The 26222-nt window shown below is 42.8% G+C and overlaps 1 protein-coding gene across 5 annotated transcripts in view; it reads left to right on the forward strand.

The window, feature by feature from the left end:
• The window catches only part of LOC106604746 (rho guanine nucleotide exchange factor 6), a 31416-nt gene extending 10651 nt beyond the window's left edge, over window positions 1–20765 (forward strand). For 3 of the 5 annotated variants that reach the window (XM_014199721.3, XM_045718127.2, XM_045718128.2), the window contains 14 exons: window positions 177–299; window positions 1485–1623; window positions 3412–3471; window positions 5238–5384; window positions 6679–6765; window positions 6871–6952; window positions 7922–8037; window positions 8338–8526; window positions 9649–9669; window positions 10788–10881; window positions 11725–11811; window positions 16336–16435; window positions 16857–16911; window positions 17130–20765. In XM_014199721.3, the coding sequence (XP_014055196.1) occupies window positions 177–299; window positions 1485–1623; window positions 3412–3471; window positions 5238–5384; window positions 6679–6765; window positions 6871–6952; window positions 7922–8037; window positions 8338–8526; window positions 9649–9669; window positions 10788–10881; window positions 11725–11811; window positions 16336–16435; window positions 16857–16911; window positions 17130–17252 (1423 nt within the window). In that variant the 3' untranslated portion in view covers window positions 17253–20765. The remainder of the gene's footprint in view (window positions 1–176; window positions 300–1484; window positions 1624–3411; window positions 3472–5237; window positions 5385–6678; window positions 6766–6870; window positions 6953–7921; window positions 8038–8337; window positions 8527–9648; window positions 9670–10787; window positions 10882–11724; window positions 11812–16335; window positions 16436–16856; window positions 16912–17129) is intronic. The other 2 variants (XR_014392316.1, XM_014199722.3) reach the window with 2 other exon arrangements.
• Window positions 20766–26222: the final 5457 nt, after the last annotated feature.

Here is a 26222-nt window from a genome sequence, read left to right on the forward strand (position 1 = left end):
GACTGTTTCTATCAGATATTCTGGAGAGAAATAGATTTGTCGCGATGTAGATCTAGATTGGATGGCCTCTGACGACGTGCACCCTCTAGTGACCGATATCTGAAACCAAAGATACAGGAACAAACCAACTGTTGTCCTCCAACTAACTCACCCACTTCTCTCTGCGCGTGTTGCAGGGTTCCAGAGAGCCAGCAGCGAGTGGCTGCCTGCTACCTCAACCTGATTGGTCAGATCAGGATGCTGTACCTGTCCTACTGCTCCAGTCACCCCTCGGCTGTCTGCGTACTCACTGACCACAGGTCAGGCCTTATGGGCATCTCAGTTCTGCATGACATGAATCTAAATTTGATTCACATTTCATTGCATTTAACAGTCAGTATAATAATGTAAAATGGCATGTTTTTGTGGATAACTTTGGGATTAGTTGGAGTTTCTCTTTCACCCACTAGGTGTCATACTTTCTCTCTGTAAATGTAGAGGTGTAACCAATGATGTGTATAAACCCTGGATGACTGACAGGGGGCTTGTGTTGAATTCACCTTGCAGCCATCTTGGTACCCCTCCTGCGTTGTAAAAAAGATTTTGGAAGCTATGGTGATGCATTTATTAATATCTGCATTTGTTTTTCTATTACAGACTCTTTAATGCATAGTGTTAAATTATATTATCTGAGCTAAACATAAAAATATATATCTATAAAATGTTCCTTTTAAAGTATTTTTTTTTTTGTGCTCGCTACAACAACAAAAACATTTTAATTGAAATACTGTAGAATTTCATTCATTCCTATGGAGGACTCTTCCTACTTGGGAGTGCCAAAATGGCTGACCAGTGGCTTCAATGGCCAATGCATATCGTCACAAATCCAGGGTTCATATACATCATTGGGCGCGACAGAGGGGTTTCTCACTTATCAGTTGTAACTATGAGTGAGTGAGTGACCTTCAGTGTGTAGCCAACCCTCGTTATATCCTCACTGTGTCATTCACTACAATCAGCCCGGAGCCTCTGAGCACCTCTTAATGGTTCGTCTGCTGTCCTTCACACACGGTAGGGGTAATTAAAACCAAGAAATGAATCAAGCGGTTGTGTAATTATTATGTTAGTTTAGCAAATTAATCATGTATGCTATTTTGCAACTATTGTTTATTCCCCTCCCTTGTCTCTTGCTGCACAGTTGTTAATGTGAAAAGATGCACTGCAGAGAAAAGAACACACACGTACAGGAAGCTGCACACAGGATATCTATAGTTGTGGTTGTTGTTTGAGACAGATGAGGCACTTTCGATTTCACACTAAACTAATTAGCATCTTTCATACTGTGGGATCTGTTTTAAGTTTTGTCCTTTCACTATCAAACAAATTCAACATTGACTTAATTGATTGTTCACTCCAAAATCAATGTCTTTTAAAAAAGATCTTGGTAGAATCTTTCCCCTTTATCTCTTTACATCGTCAGCCAGCAGTATAACTGTGTGTTGTAGTGAGGAGCTGGGTACGTTTATGGAGAGCCAGGGGGCCAGTACGCCGGGCATCCTGACCCTGACCACCAGCCTGAGTAAACCCTTCATGAGGCTGGACAAGTACCCCGTCCTGCTGCAGGAGCTGGAGAGACACGTGGAGGTACAGTAGGCCTCATCTAGAGCCAACATGGAGGGCAGTTGCTTAACTCTCTATAGGCCCATCTATGGAACCATATGCAACTGACATTTAACTCACCTCCACTGTCCCAGATGGCACTCCTCTTCAATGCTCAAATACCATTGATATAACATGTTTTGATATCCCTCCCAAACGTCTTAATGTAGTTGGATTTCTTTGAATATTTTTTTTTACATCCACCTTTATTCAGGGGTGAAAGTATATATTTCATTTCTTAACTGGTACGGTACTCCCTGTGTGTGTGTGTGTGTGTGTGTGTGTAATAGCTTAGGTGTAATCATAGAATTACATATAGTATCCCTATTCATTTCATATGATCTCTGTGGGCCTAGTAGGCTTACCGTAATTTCCGGACTATAAGCCGCAACTTTTTTCCCAGGCTTTGAACGTCGCGGCTTAAACAATGACGTGGCTAATATATGGATTTTTTCCGCTTTCTGTGACGTGCTCAGTTTTTTGGTGGCATGAAGCTTTCATTAGACCAATGAAATTTCCGAACGGGTTAAGGTCAAACATCTTTTTTGTTTACTGTTTAGATTAAATCGAGCGGTCTCAAACTTCCCATCATTCTGATTACGGTAGTCATTTTGTCACCCTGATTCCTGGGGGTACAACTAAGAATTTGCAGCCACTCGACATCAGTGTAAATCGTGCATTTAAGGTGGCGCTCCGTGTTCAGCGGGAGGCTTGGATGACAAGTGGGGAGAAATCCTTCACTAAAACGGGCCGCATGCAAAGAGCAACTTATGGTCAAGTCTGCCAGTGGGTCCTGACAGCGTGGAGCATTGTCAAAAAATCCACTATCATCAACGGGTTTCGAAAGGCTGGACTGCTGCGTGTTGAAGAGGGCTCAGCGGGGGATTTGCCTCCGGATGAAAGTGACGAGAGCGACAATGAAAACGATCCAATATCGGATGAAGCAATTCTGAGGCTATTCAACTCCGACACCGAAGGAGATGGTTTCAGTGCACAGGAGGAGGAAGATGGTGACCAATGACTTTCTTGGTAGGCTACTGTTTACTGCTAATTTTTTTTATTTTTTGTTACAAGCCGTGTTTCATTAAAGCCTATTTATTTTTGTTACAAGCCATGTTTCGTTAAAGCCTGTGTAAAGTTCATTTGTTTCAATGTACCGGTAGGCACCTGCGGCTTATAGACGTGCGGCTTATTTATGTTCAAAATAATAATTTAAAAAAAATTCAGTGGGTGCGGCTTATATTCAGGTGCGCTTAATAGTCCTGAAATTACAGTAGTAATGAATTGTCATAACTTTTGACATGTATTACATTTTAATGTGGCATTAACACAACCAGCCATGATGTCTTCATCTGCTTGTCGAACAATCACTTGAAAAAGGTTCTCCTGTAGGCTACCCGTGCACGTTCGTCCACTCACAAAATAATCCCAGCATCCGAAACATTGCACTGTGCGCCCGCCATTTGATGAATGAAAAGGGCCTTCTGTTACAAAACACCTAAACGTGTATTGTAATTACATCCTGCGACGGTCATTAGACTACACATTAGACTACACGATGGATGCGTCCACTGCTGTCTGCGCACGTCTCTGTCTCGGCCACTCGTCTCCGCCTTGGCAAAATGGAAGTGTTCTCGTCGAACCACTATGTAACCCTCTTATTCTTTTCCATTGACTCCGTACCGGCTTACTTTCACCCCTGCCTTTTTATAAGGTGTTGTGTATAAAATCTAAGTTATTTAACAGTTTTTGTTGTTGTTGACTGTCTTGCAGGAGGCCCACCCGGACTACAGTGACATCTTGAAGGCAACGGTGGCCTTTAAGAGCTTGGTGGTAGGTACAGAACCCCTGTGGTTCCTCGTGCAATGTTAATGTTGGCATGGTCCATAGAGATGATCCACACGCATTGTGGAATCTTACTAGTCTATAGTAGCATCATCTATTCTATATTACTAACACACTACAGAGAGGGAGAGACAAGTCACTGAAAATGATCAGTGAGTACATATACATATACAATAATAGTTGAATATTAAACTGATTATGGCTGTAGGCAAATTATTAAATAGTCATGTTATCACGGTAAGGTGTTTATCCTAATCGGCGTAAGGTCAAAATCGAAGTAAGCATACGCCGATTAAAATACAATTTATTTGTTTGTTGTTGCAGTCTTTTGAATGATTAGGACATGTAAACGGCTTCATCAGCGTTCCAGCGGTGTATTTGATCTGTGCATGTGCCAGGACCAGTAGCGCAGAGCCTTCCTCTAACGCGCGAGTGAAGCGAGTTCAGAAAAACTGAAAATATGCATCTTAGAAATAGTTTTCACATACAAACGTAGAATGTCTGAACTCTGAATCAAAAAGCTTTCGCAAAAATAACATGGTCACTGTGGTAGAACTTTTTATTTTGATTGATTGGCGATTTTCTGCATTTACCAAAAGTCCCATTGTGTAGCCTGATTTCAGATGTGTCCATGTAAACAGTATTATTAGGGACATCGTTATTCTTGCAAAGCATGTAAACGTTTTAAACAAACTATTATATTAACCTTATTATCCACAATAATCGCATTATTGTGTGCATATAACCGCGCTCGGTGTCTTCATGAAAGCACATTTTCAGTGCATGAAATTAAAAAGGCTTATCTGAAGATGGGTCAATGTTTTTTATATCAAGTTCTTATGTTGCCAAACTGAGGGGGAGGAGCATCACACGAGACAGCCTTGCATAAAAAAGGTCAAATAGGGGGTGCTTATGATACGCCCATCTCGGCGGTTTTAATGAAGAAAATATATTGCTTCCTGTGTAATATGTCCTCAGTGAAAAGCTTTTTCCTAAGGTGGGTTGTTACTGAAATAGCAGCACAGATTTTGAAGACAAGTGTTAGATGAGAGTCTATACAAGGTGTCTGTTGGAGAAATAGTTTGAGAGGCAGTTTCCACTGTGGCTGAGAGTACTGTAGTCCCTTGAGGTGTCTGTGTGAGGTGTGCTGGGGCGTGTGTTTGTGCTTCCCAAAGGTTAACTTGTTCTTTTGGGTCCGCCAGGCCTATTTACATACGCTCCTGCTCTTTATGTCTGAGTCAGAACTTGGTGGATGTTGCTTTGTCATTTTGTCTTTGTGAGAGGGGGAATCCCCCTTCTGGTCGCGTAAACTGTTCTCTGTAACTCGCCTTTGCGTGAGGCACAGTTATACCTGTTGCAGTAATGCCGTATCATGGACATTTTATATTACAGAGTTACTAGCTTTGCACTAGTGCAAATGCTTACTAACCCAGGCTTAAAATGGCTATCTTATTGTCTGTCTGTTTCCACCACACACGAACAGTGTCTCATATGCACTATACATTAATTGGCACATTACATTTACATTTTAGTCATTTAACAGACGCTCTTATCCAGAGCGACTTAGAGTAGTGAATGCATACATTTCATTTCATGCATTTAAAAAAAGAAAAAAGTGTGAAAAAAAATTGGTACTGGCCCCCCGTGGGAATCGAACCCACAACCCTGGCGTTGCACACACCATGCTGGCATTGCAAACACCATGCTCTACCAACTGAGCCACAGGGAAGCCGCACCTCTCCCTCTCATTTCAGACCCAGTGTCAGGACCTGCGGAAGCGTAAGAACCTGGAACTACAGATCCTGTCAGAGCCAGTGAGAGGCTGGGAGGGAGACGGCATGAAGTCTCTGGGTCACGTGGCCTACATGTCCCAGGTGCACATGCAGAACGGGACCAATGAGGTGAGAGCAACAGATACAGGTGTCTTTATATGCTGAACTAAGATATGCTGAACTAAGATCAGTTTTAGGATTAGGGGCGGTAAGCTGATCATAGATTTGTGTGTAACGGTAACTATCCAGACGGAGCGCTACAGGCAACCTCCGAGAAGGTCAAAGTTCAAATGAACGACTCCAATGGCTCCTTTCACAGCCATGTGGTTGAATGGATATTAATGTTTTGAGCAGCATTGAATGTGTGCTTGGGCAAAGCAAATAATGGGAAACGTGAGGTGGACCAGGTACTTTTTATGCTTGACAAACAGGAAGTAAAATTGTTGCTTGTTTGTTCACTCACAGGCTTAGAATCGATCCAAGGACTTATTTCCCCTTTCAGAATTGTAATATTTCAGCACCTGACGACTTTATTCGGAGCAGATAAGTTTGTTTCCGTCCAACACGTTCTGGAGAAGAGTGCTATATTGTGATCACCACCGCCTCTCCCACATTAAGCCAATGTTATTCAAATATTTGAATTCATTATGAATCAGAAACCACAGACTGTAGAGTGAAAAGTCATCCCCCCTGTAGTGTGGTTTCTGTGTAGGGGGTCGAATATGAGGATCTGAGGGCTGAGGGGAACAAATGTCTGGCTTTGTTTTGGTCTTATTGAAGCACCAACCAACATCTATCTAACATCTTTCAAACAGATAACCTGTTTTCTTTACCTTTTTAAAGCTGCAATATGTAACTTTTTGGGCGACCTGACAATATTCACATAGAAATGTGAGTTACAAATCTTTCATTCTCATTGAAGGCAATTATAAGAAGTGGTAGATCTGTTCTATGTGCGCTTTTTCTATGCTTCCCTTTTTTTATGTTTAGTTTTTGCATCTTACTTTCGGTTTTGTAAACTAGCTTCAAACAGCTGAAAATACAATATTTTTGATTGTGTGAAAAAAATACTTTATTTCACAGCGGTTTAGATGGTACAATGATTTTCTATGGTATATTCGCTTGCTCTGTCACACAAACTGAAATTTGGCGAATGATTTAGAATTTTAGCAACCGGGAAATGGCAGAGCATTTTCTGCATAGTGCATCTTTAAGTTAGCTGAAATATGATTTGTGGATTCAAACTACGATATTTCTCCCCAAATATCATCGACGCAACGGATTTTTCACGTCCCGTTGCCAGAGTTCTCAGACACTCATCTCTGTCTGTGGGTGTCAGTGTGGGTGTCGGTGTGTGTATTTGACACCCAGCCATGTCTGATTCTTTCATGCCGTATCTGTGTTAAATGTGTGTTCTCCATAGGAGAAAGAGGAGCGCTATCTCATGATGTTTCCCAGTGTGCTGGTCATGCTGTCTGCTAGTCCGCGGATGAGCGGCTTCATATACCAGGTAACCTACAAGCACCAGATGTGCGCCCTCTGAATGTGTCCCAGGTGTTTCCCGAGTATCTGTGGCAGTGTGTCACCCCCTCTCCTCCTCTCTCTTTCCCGACAGGGAAGGCTGCCACTGACGGGCTCCACGGTCTCCAGACAGTCAGACGACACAGAGAACGGCCACTATGCCTTTGATATCACAGGTACAGTAAATGAATCTCAGAGGAGATGGAGAAAGACCGGAACACTCTGTAATCTGCGGCACAATTATTGAAAGGGCCGTATCATAACGCACAGGTCCTGTTGAGTAGATTTGAGGTCACGGGTCCATTATCATATTCCTATTACATCAGTGGGTTGTAGGCTATTAATGGTCGTTTGCGCCTCATTTAAGCATTCCTTTGATAAAAATAATATCAAGCTGCTTTGGCAGTCATTCTTATTCCAGTCCCTTCAGTACAAACTATGGCTGTGTAAACCTTGATTAATGTCTGGTTAAACGATTTTAAGACTTATGAAATTCACTGAGGGGGGAAAGGAAACGATACTAAGTGAGTTATGTGAACTATGGTGTTTATGTAATGCTATCATTTAACATGACAAGACTGCTGGGAGAACCACTCATCAGAGTTGTCTTATTTACTTGCCACTTGACGCATGATATGATATATGCCGAGTTCAAAACAACTGGAAACTCTGAAATAAACAAGCTCAGACTGGGGAAAATTTTATTTGATCCAACTCGGAATTCCAACTCTGGGACTCGGGCCTCTTTCTAAGAGCTCCAACTTTCCGACCTGAAAATCACTGACGTCATGATTTGACCTCGTATTTTTCAGAGTTGCCAGTGGTTTTGTACTGAGGCTTACTTTTTTTGTAACCATGACACCATGATCCAGTTTGTCATCCAGTCACGACACTGTGCCATGGTGGGCGTTTATGATTCATGTCAGACTTGTGGGCTTTAATGAAACATCTCGCTAACAAAGTGTTACCCGTACCTAACTTTAGGTAGTTTAGCCTGGAACTTCCCAGCAACACGTGTGTGTGTGTGTGTGTGTGTGTGTGTGTGTGTGTGTGTGTGTGTGTGTGTGTGTGTGTGTGTGTGTGTGTGTGTGTGTGTGTGTGTGTGTGTGTGTGTGTGTGTGTGTGTGTGTGTGTGTGTTTTGCAGGGAGCATGTTTGATCGTGTCACAGTGTTCTGCAGTAACCCCCAGGAACTGCAGGACTGGCTGGACCATCTCAATGCCTACACCAAAGGCGGAAGCCCTGTGGGCACCATAATCAGGGTAAATACATGACTCACACACGCAAGGAGAGCACACTGCATTATTTATTGTTTCAAAGATACAGGAAGTGCTGTTGTGTGTAGAGAATGTACACTAAACAAAATGGTGTATTTCCCTTTAGACATGGCCAGTGGTGTGACAACATGCACATCAGTCCACACGTAGCTAGAACTCGCATTGCACTGAACTATGAACTACCACTGCACTTCACACATGGCTGGCACTTGCATTAAACTTCCATTGAACCTCACACATCCCCTCTTCCTGACTGTGGCTTATCTCTGTGTATGGATGATATAGAACGAGGGGGGGAAACCGGTCAGTATGGTGGGGACTCCCACTCACCAGTCCCACCTGCCCATCTTCAGCACCCCCAGCCAGGCCAACCGGGGACCACTGGAGCCCCCCAAGACCACCAAACCCTGGTCCCTGAGCTGCCTGCGTCCTGCCCCGCCCCTCAAGCCCTCTGCTGCACTGGGCTACAAGGAGGTAGGCCAACCCAGATTTATAGTCCATTTATCTCTGGGTTCTTCACTCTTGATTCTGGAGAGCTGCAGTGTGTGCAGCTCTCTAGCCCAGCACTAACCCTCCAGATTGTTCTTATCGAGGTCTGGATGAATAGTTGGTTACTTGAATCAGGATGTTGGGCTGGGCTAGGACAAACGCCTGCATACACTAGGTTTCTTCAGGAGCTGGGGTACAGAACACTGCTTTACGTCTCACAGTAACTTCACTCTAATAGGACTATGGAAAAACCCTCTGGGATATAGCTCTGTTTGTGTGGACAGAGCGCTTAGCGGATGAGTAGGCAAACGGTGCTCCTGGAAGCTATAGGATGACTGTGTAGTGGGGAGTGTATTCGTGTTAAGTAACTTTTACATTTTAGTCATTTAGCAGACGCTCTTATCCAGAGCGACTTACAGTAGTGAATGCATACATTTTTTTTTCTCTGTACTGGTCCCCCGTGGGAATCAAACCCACAACCCTGGCGTTGCAAACACCATGCTCTACCAACTGAGCCACACGGGACCCAGCCACACGGTAACCACATTCGTTCTCGTAAAGACTTGTCTTTGAGTGGTGTTTGACCTGGTGGTCGGCTACACCGGATACAGCTGTGGTCATTGTGAGATGAGGGTGAGCTAGAATGATCAGGTGTTAAAGTTCTCTCTAGTTCATTCCATTTCCATTTATTTAGCCAGAATAGTCATTTTTATTAAAAATTGTTATAGTTTTGTGAGTCCTGACATCCATAAAAAAAAAAAACGGACAAAAGACGTTACATACATGCAATAACCAAAAATTGGTTATGTGTGGTGCGCTTGAGTGCGACAGTTCATCACTGAAAATTACCCACCATGCTCTCTGCCCCCGGGGTTAAAGCAGCTAATAACTGGGTGTCCTTCTCTACCCTTTTGGAGAATACATCCATCTCCCCTTTAACTCTCTCCTCTACCCTGTTATATTTTCATCTGTTTTCTTCACACTACAGGGGGGGTGGGGTACTGAAATGTTCATCTACTTCTATCAAAATTCTCAAATAAAATTCTTATGCACCTCTCTCTCTCTCTCTCTCTCTCTCTCTCCCTCCCCCCAAACTGGCTTCTATAGAGAATGTCTTATATATTGAAGGTAAGGCTAGATCTATCTATCTCTCTCTTACTGTGTGGATATGTGTGTGTGCGCGCCCTTGTGCTGAAGTGGCAACACATTGCTCTGTTTTCCTCTTCCTCTGCTGTAAGCTGTTGGTTTCCTGTGTTCTCTGCTGCCTTGTCTGTCTTTTATCCCCCGTAGTCACCCAAAACCTCTGGCAGACGGTCTACCTGAGATCTCTATCTGTTTTCTAGGTAACGACAAAGCCTGATTTCTAGGTAACAGAAAGCCATACTTGTACAAGTGGAATTTGACGCAGAAACACTCATTCCCTTAGCTTTAAAAAAATAATCATGGTGAATTTGTCATAGGCTTTCATTTGAAAATGTGAACAATATAGTCGTGTTTTTTTAAAGTCTGTTAGGGGCTGTATTGAACTGGACACGTGCATAAATTCATTGATTTACTGTACATGCTATTTACTGTTGTGTGCATGCTTTATTTTCAATATGGCAGCTTCTTGTTGCACTTTGCCAGGTATGTGATGAAATAAGCATGAATAAATGCCATTATTTAAATATAATGCCAAGAAAGCAAATTTCCAGGTTTTAAAATAGAATTGTTTACAAATGAAAGGATTACATTGAATTATTCATTGTTTCAATGAGGATCTTCATCTTTGGCTCGTTACGGGTGAAGGGGATCCATTTTAGGTGACGCGATGACATCATAGGCCACACGGTTTGTTCCAAGTGTGTGACGCGTGTGCTGGAAAATCACGTTAATTAATGACTCAGAGAGGACCATTTTTTTGTTTTTAAAAGTAAACTGTTTAAAATGACACCAGGGTCATGTTCATTAGCCACCAAATGGAAGAAACCTGACTGAAAGAGGGAGTGATACTTAGACTTGTCCAATAAGAAACACACATTTTCTTTTCATGTTGCGTGTCCTACTGAACACGACCCAGGTTTCTTTGGTTATTACCGTCCCATGCTTATGCAATATGTAAGACTTTGTCGACCTTGTTTGTTTTTGTCCACGGTGGCAATGTGTGTTACTGTATGCTTGCAGTTACCGTGGTCTTTTTCCCCTGGCTTGACGACGTTTGTCACTGTGTACTCTACCCTGCTAACACTTCTCCCCGACTCCTACAGGACTCCGGTAAAAGTCCGAGGCCCATTAAGAAGTTCCTCCCGAAACGCAAAACGGACCGAAAACCTTCCGACGATGAGTTCCTCCTGCGGAAAAGTAGGTTTGATCATTACACACTATTATGTATAATTTCCTAGTGTCCAAATGTGTTGCCACCTAGGAAAGCACAGATTCACACTCTGTGACAAATTCCACCCGCCGCCTAACCAATGACCAATTTCTAGCTCTGTGAATCAACACAATGTAATTCTCTGCATATTAGCTCAAACGTGTATCTCGTGGTTGATGGTAACTCGCAGTCGGTGCACCTTCTCAAGATGAGAGTTAAAGTCAGATACTCATCAAACACATCCAGCTTCTTCTTATTAGTGTTTAAAGTTGAACTCGTACCCAAATAATGTTGTTGACTCGTCCTAAACTCGTATTTGTGGCCAAAGTGTAAATAAGAGGGGGGGGGGGGACACCACCTTGTATCTCAAACACACTGTTTCAAAAATGCTTTCTGTTTCCTGGTTTAACATGACGTAACGTTGGTTCTTTGGCTGAGCTGGCCAATTAGCTGTTTACTTGTTGTCATTAATATATTTTTTATGACCGGCATACACCCACACAATTCTGTTGTTTGGGTACGCCCACACCGTTCCAACACAGAAAAGCTGCTTTTTAATATGCTTAATTGCCATTTCTTGGAAGGAAAACTGTTTTGCTCATGTTATAATGAAATAAAGGTCATATTTCATAGACATCTGGAAACACTGGACAGTAACTTTAAATTGCATGGAATGATGAGAGGGAAATGGTAGCATAAACCCATAGCGATGCTGCAGCTAAATCTGTTGGACCTGACTGTCAGTGGAATGTTGAAGGTTTGAATATAAAGTCAGTTGTGGTTCAGAAGGCACCTGACCTATTGTTCCCCTGCGTGCCTTTGATTGACAGGTACAGCTGCTCTGGAGGAGGATGCACAGATTCTGAAGGTGATCGAGTCCTACTGCACAGGGGCCAGCCTGCATCAGAACAACACAGGTGAGACGAAGGATAGTGTGTGTGTGTGTTCGAGCACACGCCACCGTGTTTGTATGTGTCTGTGTGATTGATGTCTTTTTTTCAACCTGTCAATCAAAAAAATATATAGTTGAAGTCGGAAGTTTACATACACTTAGGTTGGAGTCATTAAAACTCGTTTTTCAACCACTCCACAAATTTCTTGTTTAACAAACTATAGTTTTGGCAAGTCGGTTAGGACATCTACTTTGTGCATGACACAAGTAATTTTTCCAACATTTGTTTACAGACAGATTATTTCACTTATAATTCACTGTATCACAATTCCAGTGGGTCAGAAGTTTAAATACACTAAGTTGACTGTGCCTTTAAACAGCTTGGAAAATGACAGAAAATGTCATGGCTTTAGAAGCTTCTGATAGGCTAATTGACATAATTTGAGTCAATTGGAAGTGTACCTGTGGATGTATTTCAAGGCCTACCTTCAAACTCAGTGCCTCTTTGCTTGACATCATGGGAAAATGAAAAGAAATCAGCCAAGACCTCAGAAAAATAATTGTAGACCTCCACAAGTCTGGTTCAGGCATTTGGAAATTGCTCCCAAGAAAGAAGGTACCAACATTCATCTGTACAAACAAAAGTACGCAAGTATAAACACCATGGGACCACGCAGCCTTCATACCGCTCAGGAAGGAGATGCATTCTGTCTCCTAGAGATGAACGTACTTTGGTGCGAACAGTACAAATCAATCCCAGAACAACAGCAAAGGACCTTGTGAAGATGCTGGAGGAAACGGGTACAAAAGTATCTATATCCACAGTAAAACGAGTCCTATACCGACATAACCTGAAAGGCCACTCAGAATGGAAGAAGCCACTGCTCCAAAACCGCCATAAAAAAGGCAGACTACGGTTTGCAACTGCACATGGGGACAAAGATCGTACTTATTGGAGAAATGTCCTCTGGTCTGATGAAACAAAAATAAAGTCTTTGGCCATAATGACCATCGTTATGTTTGGAGGAAAAAGGGGGATGCTTGCAAGCCAAAGAACACCATCCCAACCGTGAAGCACGGGGGTGGCAGCATCATGTTGTGGGGGTGCTTTGCTGCAGGAGGAACTGGTGCACTTCACAAAATAGATGGCATCATGAGGTGGGACAATTATGTGGATATATTGAAGCAACATTTCAAGACATCAGTCAGGAAGTTAAAGCTTGGTCGCAAATGGATCTTCCAAATGGACAATGACCCCAAGCATACTTCCAAAGTTGTGGCAAAATGGCTTAAGGACAACAAAGTCAAGGTATTGGAGTGGACATCACAAAGCCCTGACCTCAATCCTATAGAAAATTGGTGGGCAGAACTGAAAAAGCGTGTGTGAGCAAGGAGGCCTACAAACCTGACTCAGTTACACCAGCTCTGTCAGGAGGAATTGGCCAAAATTCACCCAACTTATTGTGGGAAGCTTGTGGAAGGCTACCCAAAACATTTGACCCAAGTTAAACAATTTAAAGACAGTGCTACCAAGTACTAATTGAGTGTATGTAAACTTCTGATCCACTGGGAATGTGATGAAAGAAATAAAAGCTGAATTAAATCATTCTCTCTACTATTATTCTGAAATTTCACATTCTTAAAATAAAGTGGTGATCCTAACTGACCTAAGACAGGGAATTTTTACTTCGATTAAATGTCAGGATTTGTGAAAAACTGAGTTTAAATGTATTTGGCTAAGGTGTATGTAAACTTCCGACTTCAACTGTATATATATATTTGTCACATGCGCCGAATACAACCGGTGTAGACCTTACCGTGAAATGCTGACTTACAAGCCCTTAACTTTTATTTATTTATTTATTTATTTATTTATTGAACTGCATTGTTGGTTAAGAAAATATTTACTAAATACATTTAAGCAAAAAAATGTAATTAAAAAGTAACACAATAAAATTAACGAAGCTATGTACAGGGGGTGCTGGTATCGAGTCAGTGTGTGGGGGTACAGGTTAGTCGAGGAAATTTGTACATGTAGGTAGGGGTAAAGTGACTATGCATAGATCATAAACGGTGAGCAGCAGCTGTGTGAAAGCAAAGGGGGGAGGGGGTGTTAATGTAAATAATCTGGGTGGCCATTTGATTATGGCTTGGGGGTAGAAGCTTTTAAGGAGCCTTTTGGACATAGACTTGGTGCTCCGCTATCGCTTGCCCTAAAGTAGCAGCGATAAATCTATGACCTGGTTGACTGGAGTTTTTGACAATAGTTTATAGGTCCTGGATGGCAGGAAGCTTGGCCCCAGTGATGTATTGGGCCGCACGAACTACCCTCTCTAGCACATTATGGTTAGATGCCGAGCAGTTGCCATGCCGAGCAGTTGCCATACCAGGCAACCGGTCAGAATGCTCTCGATGGTGCAGCTGTATAATTTTTTGAGGATCTGGGGACCCATGCCAAATCTCTCCTGAGGGAGAAAAGGCGTTGTTGTGCCCTCTTCACGACGGTCTTGATGTGTTTGGACCGTGATAGTTTGTTGGTAATATGGACACCAAGGACCTGCTACACTACAGGACCCGCTCCACTACAGCCCCGTCGATGTGAATGGGGGCGTGTTCAGCCCTCCTTTTCCTGTGTTCCACGATCAGCTCCTTTGTCTTGCTCATGTTGGAGAGGTTGTTGTCCTGGCACCACACTGCCAGGTCTCTGACCTCCTCCCTATAGGCTGTCTCATCGTTGTTGGTGATCAGGCCTACCACTGTTGTCGTCAGCAAACTTAATGATGGTGTTGGAGTCGTGCTTGGCCACGCAGTCATAGATGAACAGGGAGTACAGGGGGAGACTAAGCACGCACGCCTAAGGGGCCCCCGTGTTAAAGATCAGCGTGGCAGATGTGTTGTTGCCTACCCTTGCCACCTGGGGGCGGCCCATCATGGAAGTCCAGGATCCAGTTGCAGAGGGAGGTGTTTAGTCCCAGCGTCCTTAGTTTAGTGATGAGCTTTGTGGGCACTATGGTGTTTGACTACAGCTCAGTGTCCATGAACAGCATTCTCACATAGGTGTTCCTCAGGTTTAGGTAGGTTACTTTCTAAATGTAATCAGTTACAGTTACTAGTTACCTGTCCAAAATTGTAATCAGTAACGTAACGTTTGGATTACCCAAACTCAGTAACGTAATCTGATTACGTTCAGTTACTTTACTTTCCCCTTAAGAGGCATTAGAAGAAGACAATGTATGTTACCAATTGAACAACATCTATTGCAGGATAAAACAATGTTAAAGTTTACATAGCTGGCTATATATGGATGTTAAATTTGACTTTATGGGTTGGTTATGTAGGCTTCTTCTAACCCATCGCCTTCTACTACATATAGTAATACGATTAAGTTAGACTTTGGTTTTTAATGTAAAGATCTATCAGAATTCCAGTCATTCCAATAAATGTTATACCCCTTGATCTTCAAGAATAGGACTTGGAAATATGGAAGTATAGATTACCCAAAGTTTTTGGGTTATGCTGAGGTAAATCAATAAGGAGTTTGATCCATCAAACACATTTGGTGTGTCATCATAGTGGTCTCTGACTTGTGGTCAGACACGCTCAGGTGGAACAAACTTATACTTGCGCCTTTTTTCAATGTTGATTGGAATGTCATTGAGAAAACAGAGAAGTGTCAAAGATTTTTTTCAAACATCCTTTCTGAATTTAAAAGTAATCCTCGACGTATTCTAGTTTTTCAAAAGTATCTGTAATCTGATTACAACTTTTTTGCTGGTAACGTAACGGTTACTGTTTTTGTTGTTGTTTGTAATCCCTTACATGTAACAGATTGTGTAATCAGTTACTCCTCAATCCTGGTGTTCCTTTTGTCCAGGTGGGAAAGGGCAGTGTGGAGTGCGATTGAGATTGCTTCATCTGTGGATCTGTTGGGGTGGTATGCGAATTGGAGTGGGTCTAGGGTTTCTGGGATGATGGTGTTAATGTGAGCCATGACCAGCCTTTCAAAGCACTTCATGGCTACTGACGTGAGTGCTATGTGGCGGTAGTCATTTAGGCAGGTTACCTTCACTTTCTTGGGCACATGGACTATGGTGGTCTGCATGAAACATGTAGGTATTACAGACTCGGTCAGAGAGAGGTTGAAAATGTCAGTGAAGACACTTCCCAGTTGGTCTGCGCATGTTTTGATTTCACATCCTGGTAATCCGTCTGGCCCCGCGGCCTTGTGAATGTTGACCTGTTTAAAGGTCTTGCTCACATCTACTACGTAGAGCATGATCACAAATTTGTCCAGAACAGCTGGTGCACTCATGCATGCTTCAGTGTTGCAGTAACTTACCTCGAAGCGAGCATAAAAGGCATTTAGCTAGTCTGGTAGGCTCGCGTAATACGTGTGTGTGTGTGTGTGTGATACAGACAGTTTTCTTCAACACGTCCAAGATGTGTGTGTGTACCGCACCTTTTAATGGCCGATAGATAGACATGGCAATGACAAAGGCTTACTCGTGTGTGTGTGTGTGTGTGTGTGTATTATTGTGTGTATCTGCAGCGGTGAGGAAAGATTCTGTCCCTCAGGTCCTGCTGCCGGAGGAAGAGAAGATGATGGTGGAAGAGATGAAGAACAACGGTCAGACCATCATAGAGGAAAAGTAAGACTGCCATCACTCAGGAGAATAGACTCTTATAAGGCCATTCCATTACTGTGTATGCACATGGATCTGCAGTTAGTTATCGTTCAGCCGGTCGTTTCAAAACATCTAATCCGAAGCTTTTTCAAGGATGCTGTAGGACACTAGTATTTTATTTCTCAGTTAAAATTGAGAAATGAATGTCTTTACGTGATGACCTTGAAGTGTTGGCGAAACAGGGGTTTTGTCTTGAACGTTGAATAGCAATAAATTGTGGTCAACATTGAAAAGCATGAAATTGGGACTTTAATATTTGTGAAATTATGTTCAACTACCTCGAACACTCAAATTCCAAAGCCTTTATCATATTGTACATATTGTAACATGAAAATAATATGCTATTGTCTGGCTTTCTGATAACCTTTTGTTTCTTGACTTGCAGGAGTCTGGTTGATGCGGTGTACGCTTTAAAGGATGAGGTCCATGAATTAAAGAAGGTAAAATAACTGTTGATTTAAAACTCACTCTGACACATTTAAAGTCTGACAAGCCATTTTGTTCAGTAGTGTTGGTGTTGTGGTTTGTGGGTGCGTGCTTGTCTATCTGCAGGTACATGTTTTGTGATTGTGGGTTCCTGCTTGTAGGTGTGTGTGAATGCGTGTGTTTTCACGTCTTTGCTGAGGTTCAATGGATATTTGTGTATGTGTCTCGCCAGGAGAGTAAGTGGATCAAGCAATGTCTGGAGGATGAGCAGAAGTCTCGTAAGGAGCTGGAGAGAGTGGTCAGGAAGCTGGCCAAGCAGAAGAACGACTGTGCCTGGGAGGATGGAGACCACTGAACAACCCCACACACCTATCCATTTACCTATCCCGCATATGTGTGTGTGTGAGTGAGTGAGCAGTGTGTGACTGTGTGCAGTGTGTCCATGCTTCCATCTCTACAACACAGAAGGGTTGGATTAATTTAGCTGGACTCTGGTTGGAACAACTCTCTGTTCTGATATTTGGCCTCACATGCTGAACTATTCATTATCTGTCTTCCTGATCCAACCCTGTTGGAGGATTTTAAAGTCATGACCATGGGTCTTACTCAAGCACCCGGAAAAGCTAACTGAGACCAATGGGAGGGAAATAAACAGAATCGAAAATTCTGATTGGTTGCATCCCTTCTGCTGCCACTGTAATTGGTCAACTCTGATGGAACCATTTTGGACAAAGGATAAATAACTAGTACTGCAGTGTCACCAGCTGCGTTGCCACTCTGGACTACTGTGTCTACATTTCAATAGGAAATCTAATGGGTGCGAGAAGCCTTCTTTAGGTACAATGGGAATTTTCTTGCATGCACTTGTTTCAGCGGGAGAGCGACTCCCTCCACCATAACTAGGGCTCATCTGTCCCACTCTACATCTGTTACAGCATTGTTTGTCGTTTGTTTGTTTAGTTTAGTGTTGAGGACACCCCCGCAGCCTTGTGGGAAAAGAGAGAAGCTTGCATCGAGCTTTAGTGAACACGATTGGCATTTTGCGATTGCACATTCTAGACGTGAGACTCTGCATCTCCAAGATATTTTGTAGGCTTTAGCTTTTCATTTCAGATAGGTGAGACCTTTCCATAGACTATCAAAACGGTCTTCTAGCTCATGGAGAGTGGATTTCAAAACTGCTCCAAGCTGGTATTCATTTTATCGAATAAGGTCCTTGACTGTGTACCTTACAATCTGCATGGATGTACAGTGTTTCTAAGATAGTATTACGCATTAGACATGCTAATCAATATATAGTCCAAGCTATCAGGGATATAGATATTTATAAACTGGGTGGTCCGAGCCCTGAAGTGCTGATTGGCTGACAGCCGTGGTATATCAGACCGTATATCACGGGTATGAGATTTATTTTTACTGCTCTAATTACATTGGTAGGCAGTTTATAATAGCAATAAGGCACATTTGGGGTTTGTGGTATATGGCCAATATACCACGGCTAAGGGCTGTATCCAGGCGTGGCGTCGTGCTAAGAACAGCCATTAGCCGTGGTATAGTGGCCATACACCCCACCCCCTCGTGCCTTATTTCTTAAAAGTGTATTGTGTATAGAATACACACATACTTTCTTACCGAAACAAAATACAAATAACAATATACAAATAACAATTCAATACATGTACTAATAATTCATAGCTTTGCTTTGTTCGGGGGTTAAATAATATATATTGCTTATTTATTTTCCATTAAAACATTTAATTGTGTAGAAAAGTGTATGTATATGGTACTGGGAACCCACTTGGGGCGGTCGTTATGGGTTTCTGCCTTTTTTTAAAACTGGGCTGGAATTCAATCCAACCCGCACTGCAGAAACCACCTCTACAGAATGTTAACCTTGTTCTGGTGCTAAGGGGAAAAAAGTTTTTAAGTGATCTTATTTATTGGACATTGTCCTTTGTTCATTGGGGAAGACAAAACAACCCAGTTTGATTTTTCAGAATTTGGTACTACAGGAACATTCTTATTTGTATGTAGTAGGCTATTTCCCACATTGTGAGTTTGGTAGAAATTCCCGAGTCTCATTACATTTAACATCAGTGTTCTGGGCCCGTATTCACAAAGCATCATAGAGTAGGAGTGCTGATCTATAATCAAGCCCCTCCTGTCCGTATGATCACATTAATTATGATCTAAAAGGGGGAAAAAATGATCCGAGATCAGCACTTCTATTCTCAGACGCATTAGGAATACCGGTCTGGTCTCATAGTCATTATCATGCTTCCTTCCCATATTGGAGCTAATCCAGGCAGATGGAAAGATGTCCCTACTTTGATTGTGCTGTTGGAGAGTGTATAGAATGAGACAGTGTGAGTAGTGTAGGAGAGGAAGTCATCAAGTGCCTCCTGATCCTCTTTACGATGAAGGGATAAATTAAGTGACAGGGATTAAATGGGTTTTCTAGCAAATTTCCCAGGTTGGTTTTTATGTCATGTTTTCACATTTCAATGCGTCTGATGGCACTGGTTAGATGTTCATGGGGACAGGTAAGGGTATTATAACAATTCAATGTGGATTTGGACTTTGGTGCCTTATGGCAGGGTTTCCCAAAATCTGTCATAGGGCCCCCCCTTGGTGCACATTTATTTTTTTTACCCGAGCATTACACAGCTAATTCAAATAACCATTTGATTATTTGAATCCGCTGTGTAGTGCTAGGGCAAAAAAACGAAACGTGCACCCAGGGGGAGCCCCAGGACCGAGTTTGGGAATCCCTGCCTTGTGTCAAGGCCTTAGGTGAGAAATGATTCATTGCAATCACAGCACTTCATCCCAGGATTATATGTAGTGCATACACTGTAACACCTGATGCCAACCTCCTACTGCACTGCAGAGCAATAGTAACAGTAAAAAAGTTGCAATAAGTTACTGCTTCAGTTTGACTGTTTTACTTTACAGCAGGGTTCCCCAACTGGGTTATTTTGGCCCCCCCAAGTATTTTTTATTATTCAAATTTTCATTGTTGTACATAAGACTGTAAAAACACCATGAAATCAGCACCAATTGATAAACATTTTAGATATCTGTTCCCAAGTATTCTCACGTATAATAGAGACCTGTGATCGTATACAAATGTAAGGTTTTAAATTATGTTTTGGTTAAATATTATATCTGTTTGGGCTTCTTACGGTCAATTTGCAGTCTAAACATTATTTGTAAGTAAGTTCAGGCCCCCCCCCCCAACCAGACACTCAAGAAAAAATCAGCCCCTGGCTGAATCTAGTCGATGATCCCTGCTTTACAGTGTCACTCTGAAACGGTCAGTTGGGCAAAGTAGGCCCAGGATGTATAAAGAAATAATGTGCAGTGATGACTCCTCCTTTGCCCCTTAACCAAAATGGGCCTGTCTCAGCAGTGTGTTCTCTTTAGTCAGGATGGACAGCAGCATACTGGAACACTCTGTTGTGTTCAGGTCCCACTGTCAATGTCAGCTCAGTTCTGCATGTTTTGTCACCTGTACAAATGTCATTCATTATCATTTGTTCATGTTTTATTGCTAAGATGATTATTATTATTATCGTTTATTATTATTATTACATCAATATTTGTATTGAATAGTTTTCATACAGTGTCTTATAATGTTTAATGCCTGAAAGCCTAAGTGAGCACTTGGAGGGATATAACCTATCCCATCCTGCTCATCCAGACTTGTCAGACTGCTCCACATGTATTGTTTAAAAAAAGTTATTCTATGCAAAAATATGACTGTTAGAAGTTATTGTAAGTCTTTTTTTTTTTGTAGCGGCTGCATACTTTCATGTTATGCTTTCAGTATGCTCATTCTTTTAATAAAAATGTAACGCAAACCATAGTTTTATTAACAGTATTCATTCATGTTGTGAAAGTCCATTGTTAAGCCTATTCCACCACAACAGAGATCAACTGGCGACCCGTGGCTGATTTTATTTGGCCACCTAAAGTTTGCCGATAACTTTTTATTTTTATTCAAAAGTGTGTATATATATATATATATGCATACAGTTGAAGTTTACAAACACCTAAGCCAAATATTTTTTAACTCAGTTTTTCCACAATTCCTGACATTTAATCCTAGTAAAAATTCCCTGTCTTAGGTCAGTTAGGATCACCACTTTATTTTAAGAATGTGAAATGTCAGAATAATAGAGAGAATAATTTTTCAGTTTTTATTTTATTTCACATTCCAAGTGGGTCAGAAGTTTACATACACAATTAGTATTTGGTAGCATTGCCTTTAAATTGTTTAACTTGAGTCAAACGCTTCCACAAGCTACCCACAATAACATTTTGGCCTGGTGTAACTGGTGTAACTGAGTCAGGATTGTAGGCCTCCTGGCTCGCTCATGCTTTTTCAGTTCTGCCCACCAATTTTCTATAGGATTGAGGTCAGGGCTTTGAGATGGCCACTCCAATACCTTGACTTTGTTGTCCTTAAGCCATTTTGCCACAACTTTGGAAGTATGCTTGGGGTCATTGTCCATTTGGAGACCCATTTGCGACCAAGCTTTAACTTGCTGACTGATGTCTTGAGGTTGCTTTAATATATCCACATAATTTTCCTACCTCATGATGCCATCTATTTTGTGAAGTGCACCAGACCCTCCTGCAGCAAAGCACCCCCACAACATGATGCTGCCACCCCTGTGCTTCACAGTTGGGATGGTGTTCTTCGGCTTGCAAGCCTCCCCCTTTTTCCTCCAAACATAACGATGGTCATTATGGCCAAACAGTTCTATTTTTATTTCATCAGACCAGAGGACATTTCTCACCTGTATTTGGAGAGTTTCTCCCATACATATATGCATGCATACATACATACATGCATACATACACCAAAATGGAGCTCTTTGGCATCAACTCAACTCACCGTGTTTGGAGGAGGAGGAATGCTGCCTATGACCCCAAGAACACCATCCCCACCATCAAACATGGAGGTGGAAACATTATTCTTTGGGGGTGTTTTTCTGCTAAGGGGACCAGACAACTTCACCGCATCAAAGGGACAATGGACGGGGCCATGTACCGTCAAATCTTGGGTGAGAACCTCCTTCCCTCAGCCAGGGCATTGAAAATGGGTCGCGGATGGGTATTCCAGCATGACAATGACCCAAAACAAACGGCCAAGGCAACAAAGGAGTGGCTCAAGAAGAAGCACATTAAGGTCCTGGAGTAGCCTAGCCAGTCTCCAGACCTTAATCCCATAGAAAATCTGTGGAGGGAGCTGAAGGTTCGAGTTGCCAAATGTCAGCCTCAAAACCTTAATGACGGAGAAGATCTGAAAAGAGGAGTGGGACAAAATCCCTCCTGAGATGTGTGCAAACCTGGTGGCCAACTACAAGAAACGTCTGACCTCTGTGATTGCCAACAAGGGTTTTGCCACCAAGTACTCAGTCATGTTTTGCAGAGGGGTCAAATACTTATTTCCCTCATTAAAATGCAAATAATTTTCTAACATTTTTGACATGCGTTTTACTGGATTTCTTTGTTATTCTGTCTCTCACTGTTCAAATAAACCTACCATTAAAATTATAGACTGATCATTTCTTTGTCAGTGGGCAAATGTACAAAATTAGCAGGGGATCAAATACTTGTTTCCCTCTGTGTGTGTGAGTGTAAACGGGGAAGAGGCAACTCCAGGATGCTGGCCTTCTAGGAAGAGTTGCAAAGAAAAAGCCATATCTCAGACTGGCCAATAAAAAGAAAAGATTAAGTTGGGCTAATGAGAACACACTGGACAGAGGAACTCTCCCTAAAATGCCAGCATCCCGGAGTCGCCTCTTCATTGTTGACGTTGAGACTGATGTTTTGCGGGTACTATTAAATGAAGCTGCCAGTTCAGGAATTGTGAGGCGTCTTTCTCAAACTAGACACTCTAATGTACTTGTCCTCTTGCTCAGTTGTGCACCGGGGCCTCTCACTCCTCTTTCTATTCTGGTTAGGGCCAGTTTGCACTGTTCTGTGAAGGGAGTAGTACACAGCGTTGTACGAGATCTTCAGTTTCTTGGCAATTTCTCGCATGGAATACCCTTCTTTTCTCAAAACAAGAATAGACTGACGAGTTTCAGAAGAAAGTTCTTTGTTTCTGACCATATATATGTGTATGTGTGTATATACACTGCTCAAAAAAATAAAGGGAACACTTAAAGCACAATGTAACTCCAAGTCAATCACACTTCTGTGAAATCAAACTGTCCACTTAGGAAGCAACACTGATTGACAATAAATTTCACATGCTGTTGTGCAAATGGAATAGACAACAGGTGGAAATTATAGGCAATTAGCAAGACACCCCCAATAAAGGAGTGGTTCTGCAGGTGGGGACCACAGACCACTTCTCAGTTCCTATGCTTCCTGGCTGATGTTTTGGTCACTTTTGAATGCTGGCGGTGCTTTCACTCTAGTGGTAGCATGAGACGGAGTCTACAACCCACACAAGTGGCTCAGGTAGTGCAGCTCATCCAGGATGGTACATCAATGCGAGCTGTGGCAAGAAGGTTTGCTGTGTCTGTCAGCATAGTGTCCAGAGCATGGAGGCGCTACCAGGAGACAGGCCAGTACATCAGGAGACGTGGAGGAGGTCGTAGGAGGGCAACAACCCAGCAGCAGGACCGCTACCTCCGCCTTTGTGCAAGGAGGAGCAGGAGGAGCACTGCCAGAGCCCTGCAAAATGACCTCCAGCAGGCCACAAATGTGCATGTGTCTGCTCAAAGTGGACAGTTTGATTTCACAGAAGTGTGATTGACTTGGAGTTACATTTTGTTGTTTAAGTGTTCCCTTTATTTTTTTGAGCAGTGTATATTTATGTATATGTGTGTGTGTGTGTGTGTGTGTGTGTGTGTGTGTGTGTGTGTGTGTGTGTGTGTGTGTGTGTGTGTGTGTGTGTGTGTGTGTGTGTGTGTGTGTGTGTATATATATATATATTTATGTATATGTATATGTGTGTATAGATATTTAGGTATATATGTATATGTATGTGTGTATATGTATATGTATGTGTATATATATATTTATGTGTGTGTGTATATGTGTGTGTGTGTGTGTGTGTGTGTGTGTGTGTATATATATGTATATGTATGTGTGTATATGTATTTATGTATATATAAATATATATATGTATGTGTGTGTATATATACTGCTCAAAAAAATAAAGGGAACACTTAAACAACACATCCTAGATCTGAATGAAAGAAATAATCTTATTAAATACTTTTTTCTTTACATAGTTGAATGTGCTGACAACAAAATCACACAAAAATAATCAATGGAAATCCAATTTATCAACCCATGGAGGTCTGGATTTGGAGTCACCCTCAAAATTAAAGTGGAAAACCACACTACAGGCTGATCCAACTTTGATGTAATGTCCTTAAAACAAGTCAAAATGAGGCTCAGTAGTGTGTGTGGCCTCCACGTGCCTGTATGACCTCCCTACAACGCCTGGGCGTGCTCCTGATGAGGTGGCGGATGGTCTCCTGAGGGATCTCCTCCCAGACCTGGACTAAAGCATCCGCCAACTCCTGGACAGTCTGTGGTGCAACGTGGCGTTGGTGGATGGAGCGAGACATGATGTCCCAGATGTGCTCAATTGGATTCAGGTCTGGGGAACGGGCGGTCCATAGCATCAATGCCTTCCTCTTGCAGGAACTGCTGACACTCCAGCCACATGAGGTCTAGCATTGTCTTGCATTAGGAGGAACCCAGGGTCAACCGCACCAGCATATGGTCTCACAAGGGGTCTGAGGATCTCATCTCGGTACCTAATGGCAGTCAGGCTACCTCTGGCAAGCACATGGAGGGCTGTGCGGCCCCCCAAAGAAATGCCACCCCACACCATGACTGACCCACCGCCAAACCGGTCATGCTTGAGGATGTTGCAGGCAGCAGAACGTTCTCCACGGCATCTCCAGACTCTGTCACGTCTGTCACGTGCTCAGTGTGGACCTGCTTTCATCTGTGAAGAGCACAGGGCACCAGTGGCGAATTTGCCAATCTTGGTGTTCTCTGGCAAATGCCAAACATCCTGCACGGTGTTGGGCTGTAAGCACAACCCCCACCTGTGGACGTCGGGCCCTCATACCACCCTCATGGAGTCTGTTTCTGACCGTTTGAGCAGACACATGCACATTTGTGGCCTGCTGGAGGTCATTTTGCAGGACTCTGACAGTGCTCCTCCTCCTCCTCCTTGCACAAAGGCAGAGGTAGCGGTCCTGCTGCTGGGTTGTTGCCCTCCTACGGCCTCCTCCACGTCTCCTGATGTACTGGCCTGTCTCCTGGTAGCGCCTCCATGCTCTGGACACTACGCTGACAGACACAGCAAACCTTCTTGCCACAGCTCGCATTGATGTGCCATCCTGGATGAGCTGCACTACCTGAGCCACTTGTGTGGATTGTAGACGCCGTCTCATGCTACCACTAGAGTGAAAGCACCGCCAGCATTCAAAAGTGACCAAAACATCAGCCAGGAAGCATAGGAACTGAGAAGTGGTCTGTGGTCCCCACCTGCAGAACCACTCCTTTATTGGGGGTGTCTTGCTAATTGCCTATAATTTCCACCTGTTGTCTATTCCATTTGCACAACAGCATGTGAAATTTATTGTCAATCAGTGTTGCTTCCTAAGTGGACAGTTTGATTTCACAGAAGTGTGATTTACTTGGAGTTACATTGTGTTGTTTAAGTGTTCCCTTTATTTTTTTGAGCAGTGTATATATATATATGTGTGTGTGTGTGTGTGTGTGTATATATATATATGTGTGTGTGTGTGTGTGTGTGTGTGTGTGTGTGTGTGTGTGTGTGTGTGTGTGTGTGTGTGTGTGTGTGTGTATATATATGTACGTATATCTATGTGTGGTAAATTCAATTGATTGGACATGATTTGGAAAGGCACACACCTGTCTACATGAGGTCACATAGTTGAAGGAATTGTCCGTAGAGCTCCGAGACAGGATTATGTCGAGGCACAGATCTGGGGAAGGGTACCAAAGCATTGAAGGTCCCCAAGAACACAGTGGCCTCCATCATTCTTAAATGGAAGAAGTTTGGCACCACCAATACTCTTCCTAGAGCTGGCTGCTCAGCCAAACTGAGCAATCGGGGGAGAAGGGAAGGATCAGGGAGTTGAACAAGAGTCCGATGGTCACTCTGACAGAGCTCCAGAGTTCCTCTGGGGAGATGGGAGAACCTTCCAGAAGGACAACCATCTCTGCAGGACTCCACCAATCAGACCTTTATGGTGGAGTGGCCAGACAGAAGCCACTCCTCAGTCAAAAGGCACCTAAAGGACTCTGACCA

The sequence above is a fragment of the Salmo salar genome, chromosome 05, assembly GCF_965601325.2.
Source record: "Salmo salar chromosome 05, fSalSal1, whole genome shotgun sequence".
NCBI classification, from domain to species: Eukaryota; Metazoa; Chordata; class Actinopteri; order Salmoniformes; family Salmonidae; genus Salmo; species Salmo salar.